Raw genomic sequence first — 24,313 nt, 5'->3', positions numbered from 1 at the left:
TTGGCCTAAAATTTTAAAAATATTTGATTTTTAATTTTTTTTTGGGAATGTCATATAGCAGAATGGGAAAAATATATTTTTTCTTTTTTTCAAAATTGTCGCTCTTTTATTATAGCGCAAAAAATAAAAATCGTACACGTGATCAAATACCACCAAAAGAAAGCTCTATTTGTTTGGGTATAGCATGGCACGACCGCGCAATTGTCCGTTAAAGTAACGCAGTGTCAAATCGCAAAATAGGCCTGGTCAGGAAGGGGGAAATCCTTCCGGTCTTAAAGTGTTTAATTACAGTAGACAGTGTCATGAGGTGCTAGGCCCACTAAAGTAAGAGCCCTCCTGCAGCGATGTCATGGATGGGTCAGTGCCCAGTTATAAGCCAGGTTTGGAGGAGCCTAAGTACACTTGGGGCATGGGAGCTGACCACAACAGCACGGATGTAACCTGCAAATGTAGACCCTGAGGGCAGGAGGCCGGGGAGAAGTAGATCTGCACCCAGGAGAGCTGGCTGTAAACTTTTTAACCTTTATGGAGGGGGGGGGGGGCAAGGGCGGATTGCAAAAGGTCTTTTAGACCAGGCCAAGAGTTCCCTGAAAGAGGCTACTTCCCTGGAGGCTCCCAGGATAAATGTATCTATGGTGGGAGGGTAGACTGTTAAGCCTAGTACACATGGGCCGAATGTCTGGTGACATCAGCCGGTTCTAAAAAAGAAAAAACGTCTGACACTCGGCCCATGTGTATGGCAGCCGGTCCGACAGAAGCCGACTTCCTACAGATCAGCGCTCTCAGCCAATGGCTGAGAGTGCTGACCAGTGCAAGCAAAGAAGTTGGACCGCACTCGGATACATGAAATCAAAATAGTTCTTTATTCCTCATCAAATCCACAGACAGTGCATTGAGAGACATGTCAGGTTGACGCGTTTCACAATATAGATAATCGCTTACTCATAACCACACCATGACCCCAGCATTCTGGCAGGGGGCCACCCCCCTGTAAGAACACAATAGAACAGCAGGGGAGATCGCTGTACTAACGTCAGACTGTTAGTACAGCGGTTCTGACTGGAGCTCTCAGTTTGTTTGTTTTTTGCGTTCAACGCAGAAAAAGAACTAGTGGTGTATACTAAACTCAAGAGGAAGATGGCTGCTTAAGGTTCTGCATATGCTTTCACATGTGACTACTGCGAACCGTCCACTAAATATGATTGACTTTGCAGTGTCAGTTGACTCCAGAATGTATGTCGATGTGATGCCACTTCCTACATTTCATCAGTAAAATGCAGCAAACCTATTTTATGTGTGGACATTCCTTTCTAGGGATATAAAGGTCAGAATCTGGGAATGCCTCTGGCTTTGAGTGTAGCACAATATGGCAGAGCGCTCAGCCCCAGCAGGAGTGATAGTGTTCTAGCAAAAGGAAAGGAGTGGAGTAGGGACTTTCTAGCAATTCTAGCCAATCGCAAGCCCCTATAAAATGCCTGTGCAACCCATATATCTCAACTGACATCCATGAGACCGTCTGCACTTAATGGTATGCAACACCTATGCATCTCCATGCAGGTAAACACAGCCCTTGTATTGCTGTATGATCAGTATGCCCATGTGACTGAAGCCTTAAAGGAGCAATTATTTTATGGACCATGTTATTTTTCATTTATTGCCAACAAATTGGCACTAAATAAAGGTTTAACAATTTTGCCTTAATTTAAAGTAATTTCAATTAAATATAATCTATATAATCATTGTGCCCCTTATGATAAACTAGTCCACCCCAAAACAAGGACTCTTATGTGAAATAAAAGGGAGACCAGTTGCTGTTCCAGCTTGTTAAGTGTTCTTTGAGTCTTAAAGAGTGCTATGATTGTAAATGGTTATTAACCACTTGCCGACCAGCCACCGTCGATATACAGCAGCAGGTCAGCAGGTTCCTGTGAATCGTGGTACCTGTACAGCGATTCGCGGGAGCGATCATAGGGGCGTGCACGAGCCACCGGAGGCACGTGTGCACTCCCCCATTCGTCAGCGGGGAAGCTGATTCACCGGGCCGGTGGCTGCGATTGCCCCGGGCACCCACGATCGTTCCCCGTGGAGAGAGAACAGTGGTCTGCTGTTGTAAACACATCGGACCGTTGTTCCCTCAGGAATCAATGCAGAGCTCCTGTGTTCCTCCTATTTAGGAACACAGGTCACTGTGTTGATTCCATAAGCCCATCCCCTCACAGTTAGAAAACACCATCTAGGCTCACATTTAACCCTCTGATCGCCCCTGGGTTAACCCCTTCCCTGCCAATGTCTTTATTACAATAACAGTGCATATTTGTAGCACTGATTACTGTAGTAATGTCACTGGTCCCCCCAAAAGTGTCAAAAATGTCAGTTAGGGGTCCGATCTGTCCGCCGCAATGTTGCTGTCCTGCTAAAAATCGCAGATCGCCGCGATTACTGGTAAAAAAAATTAAAAACAAAAAAAAAAATGACATAAATCTTTCCCCTAGTTTGTAGACGCGATACCTTTTGTGCAAACCAATCAAAATACGCTTATTGGGATTTTTTTTTACCAAAAATATATAGCAGAATACAAATTGGCCTAAAATTATGAAAAATTAGATTTTTAAATTTTTTTTATTGGGAATGTTATATAGCGGAAAGTGAAAAATACTGTTTTTTTTTTTTTCAGAATTGTCGCTCTTTTTTCTGTTTATAGCGCAAAAAATAAAATTCGCACAGGTGATCAAATACCACCAAAAGAAAGCTCTATTTGTGGGGACATCTGTTTTATTTGGGTACAGCATCGCACGACTGCGCAATTGTCAGTTAAACTAACACAGTTCCGAAACGCAAAAAATGGGGGAAAATCTTCCGGTCCAGAAGCGGTTAAACCCATGAACTACAGTATTAAATAAAAAGTAGATGCATCATTCATATACTTGCTAACTTGCTGTCTCGTTTTATCTTCAATCCCCTAGTTTCTAAAAAAGGATAACTAGAAGATCTTCCTATGAACAGTTACACCTATGGGGTGGTCATATTGCCTTCCAGGGTCTCCATAGAGCCATTGTTATGTGCACACTCCCGGGACTACAGCTGTATGCAAAGAATTGTAACGCAAACACAGCTAGTTAACTGTTGTAAGCAGCACTGCTCCGCCCACCAGTTCTTACACTGACGGCTGGTTTCCATGTAATTGGCTCTTGCATGTGTGATGTAATCAGTGTGCATTCCCTGACCAGAAGTTAGGGGAAGCGGCACATATAGTAATACAGCAGCAGAAGTTTTCATAGGTCTGTTTCAGGTCTGTCTGGACCACCCACACCAGTTTTAATTTCATAATGAAATGGAAATTGATGTTGGGTTTACATCTAATCTCTAGGCGGACTTTAATCTATCTCTAGGTGGACTTTACCGGCAATGTTTTGAGACCACAGAAGTAAACATTTTAATTTTTATTTCCAAAGTTAAAAAACAGAGAACAGATATCATCATGGAAACATACAAAAAATATATCCAGAGCAAACATATGACCAAACATCACAAGAGACAAAAAATAAAACCAGCAGAACAGGACATGGAATAAACTGGAACTAAGGATACTCTCTCCTGGTGGGGAGATAAGGATGATTCTATGTCCCCACCAAAATACCTGTTGCTGTTTCAACAGGACATGCATGGATGATGGCCCTCCTGGGAATATAGGGCATTCTAACAGAGGATATATACTTCCATGGCTGCATATTTGTCCATTATTGCGGAATCAAGTCCAATGCACGATTGGATTTGATGCTCATATATGAGACGGTTTGATCCATAATAGGGTTGTCATTGGTTTGCAGTCTGTTGATCCCCTATACACCAGCCCCCCGAACATGGAAATTAGGGCTGTCTATGATATATATGTCAAATCTAGATGGCTGATACTTACCTAAATAGCGGTGTTCTCCTGATGGATTCATGAACATAGCCCCGGTACAAGGTCTCAAATGATAAATCTAAACAAAGACTGATTTACAGCCTGGTCTTGATAAAGCTAAGGTTTGCAAAACGCGTCGACCCTGTGGCTGTATTATCTTTCTGCTGCTGGAACTGAGTCACCCCATGGTATTTTGGTGGGGGACATAGGATCATCCTTATCTCCCCACCAGGAGAGAGTGTCCTTTGTTCCAGTTTATTCCATGTCCTGTTCTGCTAGTTGTATATTGTGTCTCTTGTGATGTTTGGTCATATGTTTGCTCTGGATATATTTTTTGTATGTTTCCATGATGATATCTGTTCTCTGTTTTTTAATTTTGGAAATAGAAATTAAAATTTTTACTACTTTGGTCTCAAAATATTGTCAGTAAAGTCTGCCTAGAGAGGCAGAACTGTGGTTCTGCTAACTTTTTTGTATTTTTAAAATATATTATCAGAGTATGGAGTCCAAGTTCCTCTTGCTTTTTAAACAATTGTGTATAAATACAATAGTCTGTGATTTTATATGTTTTGTCACATGGACCTATTATCTTGGGCACTTTAATATCCCCATCTCCAATAGTCTCTCCTTATACTGCAAGATACTTCTACTGCAAAATACTTTTTCTCAAGCTTTGTGTTCCTATAGTAATGCATCCAAATTTTATAATGCTTTTAATATATATTCAACGTGCAACAAGGTCATTCTCTATTGTCATTTTCCATTCCTAAGGCCATAAAATAAAATATATGCATATCTGAGCCAAGAATTGCCCCTGCAATTATTGCTCTTGGTGAAAGCTTTTGTCCTACAAGAGAAAACATGAACATTACACATTCACCGTATCCAGAGGTGAACACTTCATGTATTTGAGAGGCTGTTTTTAATATGCTAATAGGTTCGTCCTTACCCAATGACTTGATGCTCATAAAACTGCAGTGTTCTTTGTAGCGTCTGCTGAATGGTCTGAGGCTGTGGAATGAAAAAAAAAAAACATACACTCAGTAAGGGCACAAGAAAATGAATCTCCATATACATCTACCTGCAATAAAAAATAATTTCATTTTACCCTTGTAATACCCTTAAAAAAAACTCCAGCTTAAGTAATACTTTGTTCAAACAGTAAAAAATGACAAAGCTATCACTCTGTAATGAAACTGTGAGTATGCATGTCTTGCATACCAAAGGCACATTATATTTGTCTGTAGCCTTGGGTCTGTCCACCAATGTCCCTCAGCATGAGCTGTTCCAAAGTTACCACAGTCACTTACATGGATTATCAATACTGAATAACTACATGTGTATAAAAGAGTAATCGGGTTATAGCGCCCTCCTTTAGTTAGGCTACTAGCCTAAATTTCATGTTTTTGCCTCACTGCAGTCAGTGGAGCAGTAATCCAATTTTTTTGGTCTTTTTAAGGTTTTCTAGCTAGATATTTGATTTCTCCTACCTGCTTCTGGGAGAAACTTCCAGAATATAGGACAGAGAGAGTCAAATGTCCATCTGAATGTTTATCATGCCCCAGCCAATCCCTAGAAAGAGGTGCTCCGGAGGTGACTGGGGAAGTGATAAATATTTGGGAGGGAGGCATTTCCAGAGTATTTTTAACTCTTCAGGAAGGGTTCCAGTTCTTCTGGGTTTGCTGCACCTGGAAAGCAGTTATCCTTACTTAATGGTCATAGTCTGGGCTTCAGCAGGTTCTTGGCTGGGGACCTAGAGAAGATTACTAAAAGATTTTTGCTGAAGGGCACTGTCCTGAAGTCCTGGTATGGAGAAAGATCCTTATCCTTGGAGAAGGAACTACCTGTGGAAGCTGGGTGTCAGTCAGCTCCTGGGACACCGTGAGTAAGACCTACTGTGGGACTTTATATGCGTCTGCAGCTATAATAATTTGTGCTAGTAGTTTGTCCTCCTTTTTCGGAGTATCCTGATCCCCTCCCCTGTTTCTAGTTACTCACCAATAAATTATGAAAATCCATCCCTTAGACTAAGCCTGTATTTTCCATGTGCATGGAACTGTGCATGTGACTGGCAGCTTCTGTACTAGGAAGGGAGACCTGGGCATATTTTCAGTGGGCACTCCAGGGATTACCACTACGTGTTGTTTTTTATTCTAATCTTTCTGGAATAAATGCAGAATAAACACTGCTCTGCCTAAAATGCCCATTCACATACAGCAGGACCATAATATAGAAGAAAACAAGGGGGGAATTCAAATTGGGATTTTATATGAGGTGCGTCATGATAAATGATGTACAGGAATGTATATAGAAGGGGGCGCGGACTGCCTGTTTCCTAAGGCAGCAAGATAAGGGAGCAACAGCAAGACTCACTTTCCTGCAAACTTAGCAAAAGATCAGCAAATAAATACCATGATTTCAAGACTTCTTTTAGATGATCATTGACACCCATTCTGTGTGCAGGCCACATTTGGTATTGTTCCTGCATCTGCCCCAAGCTGCGTGCAGGCAACCTATAGAGGTGGGGGCAGATGCAGCCGGTGCACAGAAAAAAGACAAACAGAGCCACATTTCAAAATTTGACATGCATGCAGGAGTGGGTGCACGGAACCGAGCATATACATTGTGGATGGATATTCCCATCATTTCCAACTACTTCAGACACTGGAGCTGGCCATACACTAGTAGAATTTCCTTTGAAATTGTTTGTTTTAATAAAAACATTCTTTTGATTTTGTATTCATTACTAGTAAGATCAAACTGACAATCATTTTCGGTTGCAATGACAAGAAAATTTGAAGGAGCAGGATGGAAAATTTCTAACAGTGAATCATTCAGGAAAGTCTATTCATACCAACATCGAATGTTAAAGGCAAACAACATTTGAAGTACTCGGCCAACATTTGTCAGGTCCTTGAATGTGACAAAAACATATAGAACAATACTGCGCTCATGAAAAAAATATTACCAAAAGTGTATCAGGACAGCTGCAACATTAATGCGAGATATTTTCCACCACAATTATTACAATAATACAATGTGTGCTGCGCTATATAAAGCAATAAAAGTGAATCATAAAAAGTTCCAGTGTTGAAACATAAGAAAAATTGTGAACAACAAAAAACGTGAAGTCCAATGATGTGACAACCAATCTATGAAGAAAACAAAGAGAAGAATCTTGGGTTTGCTGTTTTAGAAGTGGAATAACTTCACCACGTGTAAACACTACCACCTTGGGTATAGATGTACTCTACCCAGAGAGTATGGACCCTTTATTATGGAAGGTCACATATGTCTTGGTATATCCTCCATTAGTGGTCAACCATAGGAGACAAACAGCAATGGTATTCAATCAGCCACAAGGGTCTCAGGCTATCCCTAATGATGGCCCGTAAAGATGGTATTGAACCCAATAAATAAAAATGATCTAATAGTGTAAAACCCTGTTACGAGTGGTAGTTTATTCGCAATATATTGCACTTACATGACTCCAGCCAGATAAAAGCATGTACAGCATAAACAATAGTGATCAGTTGGACATCCAGGTAACTTGATGACAGGTGTATAACACTCAGGTCCTTGAATGTACTGAAAATTTTCATGCAAACTTTCATTCCACAATTGAATAGTCTATGGCACGCCTAAGGCTTCTTTCATGTGAAATGTCGGGGCAGTAAAAAGAGACAGTTGATCTGCGTGAAGTTCTCTCTGCAGGAGACAACACAGACTTCATGGCTTGGCCTACATTTTATTATAGGCTTAAAAATATGTTACAGCAAGTAAACACCGTGATGGGGAGCAGATGATTGCATCCATTTTCTGATATAGAGAACTATGTAGGTCGCAATATAATTTTGAAAATTACTCTTTTTGGCATGTGACAAAACTTTTCTAGTAGATAAATGTCAATGACTTTGTAAGACCACACGGTGACTGTTTCTGAATTTCATTAATGATTTTGTAGGCAGTTATAGATCATAATCTAAATATGTCATACTCAAATAAAGAGACCAAGAATCTTTTTTTCTTTTCCCTTCTTCTCCATTTTATTTTATACACGACCCACCTTCCTTGTCCACCAGTGGACACTTGTTGGAAAAAGTGATCAGAGGAACTAGGTGGAGTGACTGTTTAGAAAAACCGAATGACTCTGCCGCTCTGACAACATACAACCAGGAAGGTAAGAGCCCATTCACACTGCCGCGACTTGTGAGGCGACTTGTGTGCCCTCAAGTCGCCCCAAGTCGCTTGACACAACAAAAGCATTGTTAATCAATCAGTGCCGTCTTAATTGGCACTACTGAAGTCGCTCCGACTTCAGAAAAGGGTCCTGTACTACTTTGAGGCGACTTGTATCCGACTTGTCCCATAGACTTCAATGGGAGTCGCCTCCTTATCTTATTTGAAGCGACTTGTGATCCGACTTTCCATTAAAATGGTCCTGAACCAGAAAAAAAGATAATTTTTCTTAGAATTTTTAGTAGCACGAGCATAGGGCTCCGCTCCACCTGGGCGTTTTTGTTGCAGGGATTTTTTGGGCGTCTTTGGAGGCAGGCATGCCTGCTTCCAAAGACGCCCAAAAAATACCCGATAAATGCCTGCAACAAAAACGCTCGGGTGGAGCGGAGCCCTATGCTCGTGCTACTAAAAATTCTAAGAAAAATTATCTTTTTTTCTGGTTCTGGAAATGCTACAGAGCTGAAACTTCACAGGTACACTTTTTAGATCCCCCCCCCCCCCGACACTAAATCCAAAAAAAGTCATGCCTGCCTCCAAAAATGCCCGATAAATGCCTGCAACAAAAACGCCCAGGTGGAGCGGAGCCCTATGCCTGTGCTACTAAAAATTCTAAGAAAAATTATCCTTTTTTCTAGTTCTGGACATGCTACAGAGCTGAAACTTCACAGGTACACTTTTTAGACACCCCAGACACTAAATCCAAAGAAATCTCTTTTTTTTTTTTTTTTTCAAAAATTTTGTCAATAATTGTCTCTCTATCAAAAACGACAATTTTTAAGAACTTTTTTTTGTGTGATTGAGCATGACCCAGAACCATCATATTCTGATTGGCCAAATACAAAGTCGTATAAAGTTGTCTATCATACAAGTTGTGCTGAATACGCTGAAGTCGCGCTGAAGTCGCGCTGAAGTCGCGCTAACAAGTCGCCCCTTATGAGACGACTTAGAGGTCGCGGCAGCGTGAACCGGCTCTTATAACATTGTGTCACTACATCAAAGTATCAATGTTTACATGTAGACCAGCGACATCCACAACAGCCATACTTAGTGGCAAATAAAACCAATTAGTGAAAGATGTTTATAACCAACTAATAATTATCACTTAATACTTACCTTTGAGCGCTGTCCACCTATTTTACATATATCACAACCCACTGTTGTCTTGACTAGCTGCTCAAAACTTTTTTCGTCAAATATATTTATTTATTTTATTTAAAATTATATTTAACATTAAATTCATTTAAAAAAATTAATTTTCAATCACACAATATTTAATATCGAATTATTAAAATCTTGGCACGATCATGCGAGTATTTATACTCCTTTTGTCTCCAAAAATCCAGAATTGTCCCTGCAGCAGATGAGTCTTCACCGCAATCAAACTTGACCCTCTAATTTCCGGCACTGTTAGCTCCCTACTGACCTGGCCCTTCCCCCCAATACGGCTTCTACTGTGACCTACACATGCACTGTAATCTCCAGCCTGATATCTAAAGTCAACCCACCCTCCCCCCACTCAACCTCTGCTGCTGGCATAGAGGACATCATCTAGAGCAGTGGTCTCTGAACTGTGGCCTGCTTGTCTTTATCTGGCCCATAGGGTGCCATTCCTCCCACTTACACCAACAATGGGGCACTATTCCTTCCACTTACACCATAGAGGGGGCATTATTCCTTCCACTGGCACCAATGATGGGGATTATTTCTCCCACCAATTCCAATGATGGGGTACTATTTCTCCCACTGATCCCAATGATGGGGCATCATTCTTCCCACTGACACTAACACTGGAGATTAATCTTCCCACTAATACTGATACCTCCTACTGCCCAGAGGCGTTATGTAATTATTTTACCACCGCTGACCACCAAGTCTGAGGCATTTTTTACTCCCATTGGCCATAATCTGGCCCTCCTAAAGTCTGAAGGACAATAAACTGGCCCTTTTCTTAGAAAGTTTGGAGACCCCTGATCTAGAGTTACAGCTCCTCATGAATGCACCACTGTGTCTGCCACTGCACCAACATGCACCTCTGCACTTGCTGCCACTGCACCAATGCATGCCTCAGCATTTGCCGTCACTGCACCAACGCCCATTTTTGTGTTCTTTGCCACTATGAGGAGCTCTTCTGTTGATGTGCTGCACGTTCAACACTTCTGTTAGTCTATTCTGAACAAAAAGTTTATCATGAGCTTCCCTACTCTTTTTACTCTTTAACTTCCTATTCCTTTATTGTTAAGCTTCTGTTATTTTCTCCACCACCTAGATATGTTTTGTAAAATACTGTTAAAACTGGTGTCTGGAATAATATTTTGCGCACATAATCTTAATACCCTACAGAAATCCTCCTATTTTACAAGTCCAACATACATCTTTTTCAGCCATACCAAGCCCTGATGAAGGAAGACTGTTTGAACACCCAAATAAAGTTATATTTGGACTCGTTTCCTCCTTGCATACCTATGTGCCTATATTTTTTTAATAGTCAGAAACTGTCCAAATGTAACTTGCTCTGTCATTATAAATGTATCCCATTACTTCTTATAGTCTGTTTCTTTTCTGAATAGATAGGGCACTGGCTGCAAGATCTGATATCATTTGATTTACTAGCTATGTTGGGATACAGATGAAACTGACCCGATTGAGTCATATCTGGTTTACTGGGAAGGGGGAAGGTGACAGATACCTGGCATGACTGCACAATGGAGGATAGACTAAAAATTCAGAATGCTGGTATAGATTCCCAGCCACACTAACAATAAGATGAAATTTGTAGAAATGGGTCAGGCAAAACATTTTTCTGGTGTTAAATTATGTGTGTGTAGATGAGAAACCTACATTTAACATCTCCACGGGGTGACTGTCTATAAATGTCCTTGGCTGGCATAATAAAATCCAAGGGATTTCTTTAAATACTGCAGAAAGGTAATTCTCACCTACTCATATGCAATGTTTTGTCAAATGGCACAAACTACGGTAAAAAATGTATTTTCCCATTATTACAGGATAATGCAATTTCTGTGGTTTTCAGAACACAGTTCTGAATCATTGTAGTGGAACTCCAAACAAAAATGAAAATACAAAATGTATTTGGGGCAAAAAATCTACATACCTTGAAAAACTAGCAGGTGCCTGAGTAGAACATTCAAAGTTGGTGTTACCCAGTATCAGTCAATGAAACTGGAATGGATCTTGTCGGGAAAGGACCGTCATAAATCAGGGTATCCACCTTAATCCCAGATGATAAAATGCTATTTCCCTTATGCCACTGCAGAAAAATATTTTTTTCTTCCAGCCAAAAAAAAGGAAAAATGGTGGGATGACCAAAAAAAAGAAAAAATGGTGGGATGACCAAAGGTCTGACTGCCACTTACAAAAAATTATACATTTTTGATGGTACATTTTTACCAGCTTTGTCAGCACAAAATACATTCATCATTCTTTCATTTTTATGCTAAATCGTAGACTTATTCAGCAAGTGGCTTCACTGCCAGTAACAGCTGCCAGTATCCCTATTTTCTAATGGCCATGAATTCAAGATACAGAAAACAAATGATACTTGCCAACAGGATTTTTTCCAAATGGACCAAAGTTTGGTACTGTACCCAGATCTTTACAGTCTGATTAACAAAAACTCGGTTGATGGAATACAGGTGGATGCTTTTATTGAAAAACCGAAACTAAGTAGAACAACTGAATTTGAAAAAACAAGAGATTTTAAATATAGAACTCAAGAATACCACTAAAAAAAGCTTCAATTAAAAATTATTTCAAATGTATTAACTGCATTAGATAAAATATACAGTATATATATATATATATTATATGTGTGTTTTTTTTTTTTTATTTGCCTACAAGATTAAAAAACTCAAAGATACCCCAAAAATGTACAGTATCCCACAAAAGTGAGTGCACCCCTCACATTTTTGTAAATATTTTATTATATTTTATCATGTGACAACACTGAAGAAATGACACTTTGCTACAATGTAAAGTAGTGAGTGTACAGTTTGTATAACATTGTAAATTTTCTGTCCCCTCAAAATACCTCAACAAACAGCCATTAATGTCTAAACCGCTGGCAACAAAACTGAGTACACCCCCTAAGTGGAAATTTCCAAATTGGGCCCAATTAGCCATTTTCCCTCCACGGTGGCATGTGACTCACTAGTGTTACAAAGTCTCAGGTGTGTTAAATTTGGTGTTATCGCTCTCACTCTCTCATACTGGTCACTGGAAGCTCAACATGGCACCTCATGGCAAAGAACTCTCTGAGGATCTGAAAAAAAAATGTTGCTCTACATAAAGATGGCCTAGGCTATAAGAAGATTGCAAAGAACCTGAAACTGAGCTGCAGCACAGTGGCCGAGACCATACAGCAGTTTATCAGGACAGGTTCCACTCAGCACAGGCCTCGCCAGGGTCGACCAAAGAAGTTAAAGCGGAGTTCCACCCAAAAGTGGAACTTTCGCTTTAAATAGTCCTAACCCCCTGACATGCCACATTTGGCATGTCATTTTTGGGGGGGGGGAGCGGGTACCTAGATTTGACATGTACCCGCTCCCACTTCCGCTCGGAGCACCGCGGCGCCCTGAGCGGAAGTTCTCCTCTCTCCCTCCCTCCCTGCAATCTTCTGGGACACGTCATAGGTCCCAGAAGATTGCCGGCCAATCACGACGCATAGCACAACTCGCGCATGCGCAGTGCGTACCCGGCTTTGAAGTCGCAAACTGTCACAGCTGGGTGCCCACATCAGTGATGCCGGCGCCGCGGAGCAGAGAGGGAGAAGACGGCGCATCGCTGGACCGTGGGACAGGTGAGTGTGCGGTTAGGCTGGAACTCTGCTTTAAGTGCACGTGCTCAGCATCATATCCAGAGGTTGTCTTTGGGAAATAGACGTATGAGTGCTGCCAGCATTGCTGCAGAGGTTGAAGGGGTGGGGGGTCAGTCTGTCAGTGCTCAGTCCATATGCCGCACACTGCATCAAATTGGTCTGCATGGCTGTTGTCCCAGAAGGAAGCCTCTTCTAAAGATGATGCACAAGAAAGCCCGCAAACAGAGCTACAGTTCATTGAGGGAACCATGAATGCCAACGTGTACTGTGACATACTGAAGCAGAGCATGATCCCCTTCCTTTGGGGACTGGGCCGCAGGGCAGTATTTCACTTCCTTGATAAAGAAGCTGAGGGTAATGGTGATGGACTGGCCCAGCATGTCTCCAGACCTAAAACCTATTGAGCAACTGTGGGGCATCCTCGAATGGAAGGTGGAGGAGCGCAAGGTCTCTAACATCCACCAGCTCTGTGATGTCATTAAGGAGGAGTGGAAGAGGACTCCAGTGGCAACCTTTGAAGCTCTGCTTAACTCCATGCTCAAGAGGGTTAAGGCAGTGCTAGAAATAATGGTGGCCACACAAAATATTGACACTTTAGGTCCAATTTGGACATTTTCATTTAGGGGTGTACTCACTTTTGTTGCCAGAGGTTAAGAAATGAATGTCTGTGTATTGAGTTATTTTGAGGGGACAGCAAATTTACTCTTTTATACAAGCTGTATACTCACTACTTTACATTGTAGCAAAGTGTAATATCTTCACTGTTGTCACATGAAAAGATATAATAAAATATTTACAAAAATGTGAGGGGTGTACTTACTTTTGTGAGATACTGTATATATGTGTTACAGTTTGGACCACATTATATAACTATATAAAACATTTCACAACAAAATGGTTTCCTTGACTTCATTCACTTCTTCAGCATGAAAAAAATCTTTAATGCATTGTGGTCTTTACGGTACATTTACGCAAGGATAAATTTATACTTGTACTTAAACAAATACAAAGTAGAGAAATAAGACAGTCAACATTATATTTACCAACAGATGTACAGTATATATTTATCACAGCCAAAAGAAAAAAAAATTAAAAATGGCAAAAGTGGCCCCCAAAACAGAGCTATGGTCCACCCCGAACACCCACCATGCAGAGTACCATTATGAATAATTGTTTCAAATCATAAAGATATTAACCTTACAGAAGAATATTGACAAAATGATGTGTATTTGTAGAGATAGTATTTTTACCTATCCCCTGTCTTGTATTTGTGTGATTCTGTAGTATGCAGTGGGCTGCAATCTATTTTTACCTGAGAAGGAGTGATCTCGAAGCATAGCGCGTATTTTCGTGGTGACTTGCTGTTTAAGCATTCTGTAGCAGGTTGTATTATAGCGGTGGCATTCTGTGTTATAAATGTTTAATGACCTAGCCAATCAGCAGCCAAGAGGGGGGCTGATTAAGTGTGCTAAAGAACTGTTAAAAATTTGAGACGCTTCTTATTCTGTCTCTTCCTTCATGGGATTTTACATTTATGTAAAACAGGGATCTCCTGTCTTAGAGGTATTCCCGAAAATGCTGGTTTCTAAAGGCTAAAGAGCACCGGCCTAAATAAGTATTTCTCAACTGGTGTGCTATGGCACTCTGAGTCCCTGTCTGGCTTTCTCCGGGCTGCCATCAGAAAACTGACCAGAGCATCCATAATACCATTAGTTGCTAGGATGCAGGCAGCCTCCAGCATCTTGGCAATGCTGCCAGCCAGCCTGCATGCTTCAAATTCTTGGTAAGCTGGTGGGCGGCCATCCCAGGTGACATTATTGACCAAATATGGTCTTGATGACCAAATTTGGTCAAAGGCATCAGTCAAAATCCCTTGCCCCTTTGTTTTACATTTAGCTGCCAGCTGGGGAAATGTCATTGGTTGAGAGAGTCAGTCCGGAGCTGATCGTCTCCAGGGGTTGACATGTATTGTTTTGTTGTGCCATCAGGTGCCTTTCATCTTGATGATGTATGTACATTAAATTTATAGACAGTGCACCATATGTACCAACATCCATAGGCATATAATACCCCTAACCAAAAATAAACCTATTTTTCTAACTAATCAGACTTTACTGGTACATTCAAAGACAACTACACCATTGTTAAAAAATGTATATTTTTATTTTCACAAATCAGTTAAAAATCATATGGGTCATACCCTAAAAAACGCTGTAACCCTTACATAAGGCACACTCTGATACATTGTAATCATTCATATATAGACATAGATAAACTTTAACCCCAAATAATTTGTTAAATACTAAATATGCAGTAGTCCTTCAGTAATATTAAAAGAATATGCTAAGACTTGGAGAAAGTGTCCTCTTGACGTCAACATGTTTCACCGAAAAAAAATCAGCTTCCTCAGGACAGAATGGTACAACAGTTGTGTGTCAAGATGTTTTAAGCTTATTGAAAATGGCAAGATGGTCTAACACTAGCTCTGTTATTACCCAGGAGGACATGGGCAAGGTAGGCAAATGGAAAGGAACTCATCAATTCATTAACATCTGTAGTTCATATTAGAGGAACCAAACACTCTTCAAGAAGGAAGATGATGATTTCACCCAATATATGAAAATAAAACATACATATCTAATTTTAGTGCAGTTGTCTCTGAATGTACCTGTAAACTTCGATTTTTTTAGCAAAATGGTTTATTTTTCTTTAAGTGATGGATGTACATCACTGAATGGTCTAATTGGTAATGGATTTACACCATGGGGCATGTTTTTTTCTCAGGCTAGGTTAACACTTGTAAAGGCTCTTGGAGCAACATTTTGCGCATTTGAATGGGCTAATGTGCTTAGAGCCAGCGTTACCGCTAGGCAAGCTAGGCAGCTGCCTAGGGCGCACTGCCATCTAGGGTGCAGCCATGGCGCTGGCTCTGTAAGACTCAGCACCTGTCTCTGTAAAGCCTTGAGTTCACTCAATGTATCAGCCGGCATACACATCCACAGGAGTGAGTCAATCTCCCCATACACATTACAACATAACACTTTGATTACCGACTCCCTTGCTCCCCGCTCCTCTCACATAATTGTGACTTGTCACTCATGTATTAAGCCACCCGGAACCTGTGCTGAGAGACTGCCTAATCCTCCATCTCTGCCGGCACATACATAGGTGGGTTGAGCTAGCGCTACTGCTCTCTACTTCTGCTACACAGCAATGACCAAACAATTCATCCTGAGGCTGTGCCTGGAAATAGCTTAGACTCCCCAGCAACAAGTCCCCGGGAGAGGTAAAGAGAGGGGCTGTTTAAAGCACAGCCTTATGAGGGTGCAGCTAAGACATTCACGTGGCTCAGTCCATTCATCCAGAAGACAGCTCAAGTGGTTTCAATGTAGCTGTATAGAGCTCTGTGGCTGTGCTGTCAGGTGGTGGTTGTTCAGTCCACCGACTGGTAGGGGTGGTGTGTCTTTGGTGTGCAGACAATCAGGTGGACAGATGGAGTTGAATCTGTAGTCAGATCCTCTGTGGCTGTGTGCACCAGACAGGTATGGGGGGAGGGTCTGTGTATAGAGGAGATGATTGCTGTGTTATCAGGAGGTCCCATCCTCTCCATCCCCCCGACCCCCCATAAAACAGAGAGAACATGCAGAGTCAGTGTGCAGGAGGAGGTGCTGGGGAAGCACAGGACTCAGCGTGTCATCATTACAGCCTAACTACTAACCTTCATATTATTGTGTTCTAGGTAGAGTGGAGAGTAGTCTGCCTGGTGTTTACTTCCCCTCATTTCCTATACTGTGATCCCACCAGAGGGAGATTTCCTGTCATGTGAGCCCACTGGAGGGAGACTACCCCTCACTTCCAGTTTCTGTGACCCAAATGAAGGGAGGCTTTCCTCACTTCCTGACCCTGTGACCCCACTGGAGGGAGACTTCCTGTTTCTGTGACATCACTGGAAGGAGTCTTTCCCTCGCTTTGGGTTTCTGTGACCCTAATGGAAGGAATCTTCCCATCAATTCCTGTCCCTGTGATACCACTGGAGGGAGACTTCCTGTTTATGTGACACCACTGGAAGGAGACTACCCCAAAATGCCTGACCCTGGCACAAGAACAGCAATAAAAATATTGTCAGAGGTTTAACCCCTTCCTTGCTGTACTATAAAGTGTTCTTGTCTGTGTCCCGTGTAATATGTTTCATGTTATCTCCTGTAGTATGTCTGCCGTCTCTAACCATCTCCTGTACTATGTCTGCATTCTCTGACCATCTCCTGTAGTATGTCTGAAGTCTCTGATCATCTTCTGTAGTATGTCTGCAGTCTCTGACTATCTCCTGTACTGCATGCAGTCTCTGACCATCTCCTGTACTATGTCTGCAGTCTCTGACCCTCTCCTGTACTGCATGCAGTCTCTGACCATCTCCTGTATTATGTCTGTAGTCTCTGACAATCTCCTGTATTATGTCTGCATTCTCTGACCATATACCGTACTATGTCTGCAATCTCTGACCATCTCCTGTACTATGTCTGCAGTCTCTGACCAACTCCTGTAGTATGTCTGCAGTCTCTGACCATCTCCTGTACTATGTCTGCAGTCTCTGACTATCTCCTGTACTATGTGTGCAGTCTCTGACCATCTCCTGTACTATGTCTGCAGTCTCTGACCATCTGCTGTACTATGTCTGCCCCAGTGGTGACCTTAGCAGTAATGGTCTATAGTGCATTGTGTCTTGGCAGGGTATCAGGTAGTCCAACTGGGAGCACCTCAAAAAGGAAGGCCTGGCACACCCCACAACAGGCCCAGAATGTGAGAGCCAATGTCAGGGCTCCGCAGTCAGGACATGCAGAGACAAAGGTTTCTGTGATACAAAGAAACTGAGCTGATATATGGGGAGTCCAAGCGTGTCTCAGTCCTCAAAAATGTGCACAAAGACAGAAACTGAATGCCCATGGAACTTTGAGGAGACACACAACAGTTGTTAAAAATACGTAAATTTGTTACATGAAAAAATACATACAAATTATCACTTCATCTATTTCTGACATTCCAATACTATGTCATTATCAATCTGTGCTGTATAGATCTCAACGCATTTCACAAATTCAATAGTTCACTTCATCAGGAGAAACACAGATATGAGTAGTTAATGCCATAATCAGAATCCTCTCATATAACCACTAATGTTCCTCTACGTCCATGTGATAACATAGCATAATAAAAGAAAGAGCCTTCCTGCTCTTAAAAGTGCAACTCTTCCCACCAGGAGTTGGGTAGAGAAGGAATATCAAGCCAATAAATAGACAGACAAAGCCTCCAGATATAAAGGCCAGAAGATGGAATTCTAGGACTCAATAGTCTGGAGCCGAAGTAATCTGGCAGCGGGACTTCACCACGATATACTGTATATATTTTTTCATTAAATCAATTTATGTATTTTTAAGGTTCGTTATGTGTCTCTTCAAAGTCCCATGGGCCTTCAGTTTCTGTCTTAAGGTTTCTGGGATCCCAGTGTGGCACACTACCAAACCCCTTCTGGGCATGACACAAAATTCATGCCCAGTTGCCTAGGGCGCAAAATAGTCTAGCATCGGCCCTGGCTGTGCTCCTGAAAATGCCTGGAAAAATCCCTACTCCATTTTTGAAAAAATGTCCTGCATGGAAAACGTACATGCAGTGCGGTTCCCCGTGCAGGGAAACCGCACAGCATTTTCCAATGCATGAGGGTGCCATTAGGATTAATGGTACCCCCACGCACCTCCTGTGGTTTTTTTTTGTGCGGGTGGCCGCGGCTGCGGGAACAGGTGTGGACCCGAAGCAGGCACCACCCGCACAAGTATAGACCTAGCATTATAAAGGACTTTGTCACAGATTATGTGTATGTTTATTTATTTTGTATCTTTTTTGTGAATGAATAACCAGTTACTTGTTTTAAAATTTGACTACTTCAGAAAGAGCTAGCACATCCCCTCCCTGCTTGCACGTAATAGCCCCCTCCACTTCTGGTGGAGTATAATTATTCTCTATGTTGGCCCAGCTACTCTGTCCTTGTCTTCATTTCCCCTGGGGAAGGAGAAAAGGGAATACTTAAAATTGTCACTTGAATGACAGCTCTGAACCTGCTGAGGCTGCTGACATCACATCCATGATTGCGGAGGCCAGCAGCAATCTTGGGGATTTGGGCATGTCTACACAAGAGATGCTTTTTACGGGTTAATAACTTGCATAAAATACGTTAACTACCTATACTGTATGATCTATATGAGAAAATTTTTATTGAAAAGAATGGTCTGGTGACATGGTCACTTTTAACCAAATATGATGTTTTTTGATTATATATATCATTTTTCACTTTTTATTTTCTGTTTTTAAATACATAATTCCTAGTGAATGTTCCAGCAAGGAATAACTACAGGTACTTCCTTTCCTAGGGTGACAAATATTACTGGTTGCAGCTGCTCATTCTTTCCTATTCACTCCCAAGTTAAACTTCAGGCCCAATGCACAGAGTAGTCACTGAATTAAAAATGTGACACTGAGCATGCTCACATCCACAGAAAGTTCATTAAGGCTCGGTTTCCACTAGTGCGACTTGCGGTGCGACTTGACACATGTCAAGTCGCACAGCAAGTCAAAACCCATTGTTTTCAATGGGGCCCGTTTCCACTGCCGCGGCTTCAGTTGCGGCGACTTCAAAAGTAGATCGTGCACTACTTTTGAGCCGCCTTCAGTGCGACTTCCCTCTATATATGAGGGACAAGTCTCACTGAAGCCGCAGTTTACTTTCGCTACGAAGTCGTGCTAGAAGTAGCACGACTTCGTAGCCGCACTAGTGGAAACCAAGGCTAAAATTTACAGAAAAAAAGTTCATTAAAAGTTACAGAATGGAGCACACTGTAGAAATAGAATGCATGAACAAAGTAAAACTATATATTTTAAGAAAAAAAAAAAAAAAGTGCCCTTTTTTTTTTTTTAACAATGAGCTACAAAACCTAAAAACGATTTTTAAGAGTTTAGTTGTACTTAAAAATGGCTGGGAAAACAGACCCGGAGAAGTACTTGAAAAAATGAATTAACAGTTTGCTAAGCAGCACCAATCAATATCAAACAGTAGCTGAAAGAACAAATAACATGCGATATATATTAAAAGGAAGATAAAAAGAGTTGGGAGCAATTATAATATTGCCCCTGTGTAAGTCACTTGTAAGACCACATCTTGAATATGGAGAGCATGTTTGAGCAATGTTCTCTAACAAAGACTTATGTGATTTGAATAGACAACTGAGGCAGGCGTTCTAATTAATAAAAGGTATTGGAGATCTCGCTTATAATGTAAATTTTCAATTAGAGGGATGGCAAGATTTAGCAGTGAATCTAATCAATATGTAGTAATGTATCCAAGGTCAAGATGACACTCTGGAAGATTATCTTTTTACCCCATTGATGGTACAAAGGACTAGGAGACATTAGTCATGTATGTAAGAAAGAAAGGGAGGTGTTGTCCTCCATATAGGAAGGATATCTTAAAAAAAAGGTTTATTAAATTATGGAATGCTTTACTATATTAGACAGGGATGGTACAATGAATAATTGAATAAAAAAAAAAAAAAAAAAGGTTTTGGATGATTCTCTAAAAATGAACATGTCCATGGTGTTAGTTTCTAAAAATTCAATTTTTTTTGAGTATTTGAGCTGATGGCCATTTACCTTTTTCCAAACTAAATAGTTATGTGTTCTCAGGGTCCTAACCCTGCTGTTATTTCATTTAGTTTACCTTGAAGCGACACTGTTGTTGCCTCAAAAAAATTTCCAAGGCAGCTCCCTATAAAAGAATAGGTACAGTATTACCTTTCTGGCTGCCCATGTCTATTATCTTCCCTGCTACAACCTCCACCAACCTCCATCAGAATCTTCAGTATTTGACACTTTGGTAAGCATTAGGTACCTGTGTCCCCTGCTGGATGCTATGGTTCCATCCACCAACCAAAGCATTCGCAAGGCAAAAAAGCACAGAGCCCAGAGCACAGTGGATGTTCAGGTTTCCAGCTACAATCAGTGCTGTATTTTGAACTAGGCCAACAAGGCCCAGGCCTAGGGCGGCACTTTGCAAGGGGGCAGCAAAAAATCCGCCCCCCCTCCACCTGAGAGTCTATTGGCCACTGGTTGCTAGAGCTGCCTCTCTTATTCCCCCCTCTCTCTCGTTCTCATCCCCCCACTCTCTCACACCCCCTCCTCTCTCTCTCTTTCATCCTTCTCTCTCTCACCCCCTCTCTCTCTGGCCACTGGTTGCTAGAGCCGCCTCTCTTATTTCCTCCTTTCTCTCACCCCCCCCTCTCTCACCCCTCCGCTCTCTCTCTCATTCCCCTGCTCTCTCACTCTCCCATACCCCCCCTCTCGCTCTCCCATCCCCCCTCCCTCTCGCTCTCTCATTCACCCCCCTCTCGCTCTCTCACTCACCCCCCTCTCGCTCTCACTCACCCCCCACTCGTGAGATGTCAGGGGTTAATGCTGGGACTTGTAGTCCTTACATTTTGGAGGGAGCCACATCCGTTAAAAAAGTAGTGGGGCAAATTTACATAGGAGGGGGAGGCGCCCAATTTTAGTCTTGCCTAGGGCAGCACAAAACCAAAATACACCACTGGCTACAATCTTCATGCTCCTGCTGTAAACCAGGGGAATAGCATATTTGGTCAAACCCAAACCTGTACACCTGCCTGTCACATTACAAGGGAGACAATTATTATCTGAGCTGGGAGGGGGGAGGGGCATGCTGGTACAGAGTCTGACAGAGGATATAGCTCTTCAAAAGAAGGAAGGCAGGGGACACAGACCAATGGAGATAAGCATAATTCTTCTATTATGAGGAACTGAATACTACATTGCAGGGTCACTGGGAGTATATTGGGAGAGCACTTCCTAAAGCCTGTGCTGATAGGTGTCTATGTCAGACTTCTTGGTTTTTGGCATTTTTGTTTTACAATAGACTTTCTGTAGCTAGTGATCTCCGATTACCAACAATGTAGACTAGGGGATACTGGTAGTACTACAACAATGCTTGCATTAAAAACTGAAGCACTTATAAGCTACACTGAGGTCCCTCTAAACATCACAGCTATATTTTCTAATTTTACTACATTGTATGTTTGATATAAGCCTTTGCTTTGTCCATGCAGAGTAAAGAAAAGGTTCACTTACTTACCTCCACCACCCCTTATAATCATATTACCCTTACCCTTCCACACATGATACAACACTGGGCAGCTGAGCAGCTCATTCCCAGACTTAAACATTGTTATATGGGGTTTTGAAAAATGTCCTTAGACCTTTGTAATCTCCAACCAGGAAGTGGATAATCAAGTGAACCTATTGCTTTACCCTTCATCGAACATCTATGACATTGTTACATACAAGGAAGAAAAGAGTAATAAACGACAATGGGAGTCAGGTCTTCTCGTTCAACATCCAAACAAAGTCCCACAGACACTCCTTAACCACTTAAGCCCCGGAGGATTTGGATGCTAAACGACCAGGGGGTATTTTGCGATTCGGCACTGCGTGACTTTAACGGACAATTGCGCGGTCGTGAGACGCTGTACCTAAACGAATTTGGCGTCCTTTTTTTCCCACAAACAGAGCTTTCTTTTGGTGGTATTTGATCACCTGTGCGATTTTTTGATCATGCGCTATAAACAAAAAAAGAGCTTAAATTTTGCAAAAATAGCAATATTTTTCAAATTTTTTTATATGAAATTCCCCCCCAAAAAAATGTAAAAATCAGATTTTTTTAACATTTTCGGCCAATTTGTTTTATGCTACCTATGTTTGGTAAAAAAAATCGCATAAAGCGTATTTTGATTGGTTTGCGCAAAAGTTATCGCGTTTACTAACAAAGGGAAATATTTTTGTAATTTTTGTTGTTTTTTTTTTTTAACGCGTAATGGCGGCGATCTGCGATTTTTTTTGCAATACTGCGACATTGCGGCGGACAGATCGGACCCTTGACTGACATTTTTGACACTTTTGGGGTTACCAGTGACATTTCTACAGTAATCGGTGCTATATATATGCACTGTTACTGTAAAAATACACTGGTAGTGAAGGGGTTAACTTTATTTGAGAGGGAGGGGCTGTGTGTGTCCCTAGGGGCGTGCTTTCTACTGTGATTGGCTTTTGCTTCAGCTGTATGAACGGTGATCAACGGTTCTACGTAGTAGAACCGTATGATCATCTCTCATACACAGGGGAGAATGACAGGCAGCTTGTTTACACAAGCCGCCTGACTTTCTCCCTCTCCCCCCGCCGATCGCAGAGTGGCCGGCGGACATCGGGTCCGCCGGTCACACGCACGGGGGGGTCCGTGACCACGCGGGAGCGGGAGTGCGCCTCCGGGGGCACGCGCTCGCTCCCTAGACCCTCACAAGCAAGCGACGTAGTCCTACGTCAGTTTGCCTGTGAGGGGCTGACCGCCGACGTAGATAGTCGTGTGGCGGTCGGCAAGTGGTTAATCTTATGGAAAGCATTCCAAGAAGACCTGTCTGCCCAGTTTATATAGGCGTGACAATTAGGTGTCCACAAGCTTTTGGAGATTTAGGGGTTGACTTACTAAAGGCAAATAGACAGTGTACTTTGCAAAGGGCGATTACAATCTGCAATAGCAGTTGCTGCAGGACTTAGTAAATGAACAGAAGCTCTGCTGACTTCCATCATCCAATCATGTGCAAGCAAAATGCTGTTTTTTTTTTCATTTCCCTTGCACGTGATTGGGTACTCTTTGGAAAGTGAAGCTTTACCTCATTTACTAAGCTCTGGAGCAACTGCACTTTGCAAAGTGCACAGTCTAATTTCCGTTAGTAAATTAGCCCCTAAGGGTTCACTATATAACTGGGCCCCAAAGATCCAGTTATCACCTTGGAAGCTGTATATTCTCCCTGCATTTGTGTAGATGTGTTCCAAATATTCTGTACTTCTTAGACAATTCAATACCATACTGAAAGGCTAAATAGCTTGCTTTCCATCTAGCTCTAATACACAAGTTACTAGCCCCATGTATGATATATATTCCACACTATCATGGCAGTCTTTGTGAAGATAGTACGGCCAGGTCAAAAATGTCACGTGAACAATGCATCACATTGTTGATGCTGAAAAAACCTCTGTGCCACATCAGTCTTTACCGCTTTGAAATCATTTGGCAGGAAAAACAAAAAATATCCTTGAGATTTAATGTTGCATTAAGTAGATATAAACACAAATGATTAAAGATCTCATATAAGCTTTAACATATTCATGTAATTTAACAAATAATATATATATATATATATATTTTAATATGCATTTTTTATTGAAGC

The 24,313-nt window shown here is 41.7% G+C and overlaps 1 protein-coding gene across 1 annotated transcript in view; it reads right to left on the bottom strand.

Moving 5' to 3' along the window:
- Window positions 1–24,313, bottom strand: part of GUCY1A2 (guanylate cyclase 1 soluble subunit alpha 2) — a 376,801-nt gene that overhangs the window by 266,678 nt on the left and 85,810 nt on the right. Inside the window, exon 2 of the mRNA XM_082245350.1 lies at window positions 4,854–4,915. Coding sequence (XP_082101476.1) covers window positions 4,854–4,915 — 62 coding nt within the window. The remainder of the gene's footprint in view (window positions 1–4,853; window positions 4,916–24,313) is intronic.

Source organism: Pelophylax lessonae (assembly GCF_965119305.1).
Source record: "Pelophylax lessonae genome assembly, chromosome: 2".
Lineage (NCBI taxonomy): Eukaryota > Metazoa > Chordata > Amphibia > Anura > Ranidae > Pelophylax > Pelophylax lessonae.
The sequence above is the reverse complement of the archived record's forward strand: the minus strand, read 5'-3'. Positions and strand labels throughout refer to the sequence as shown.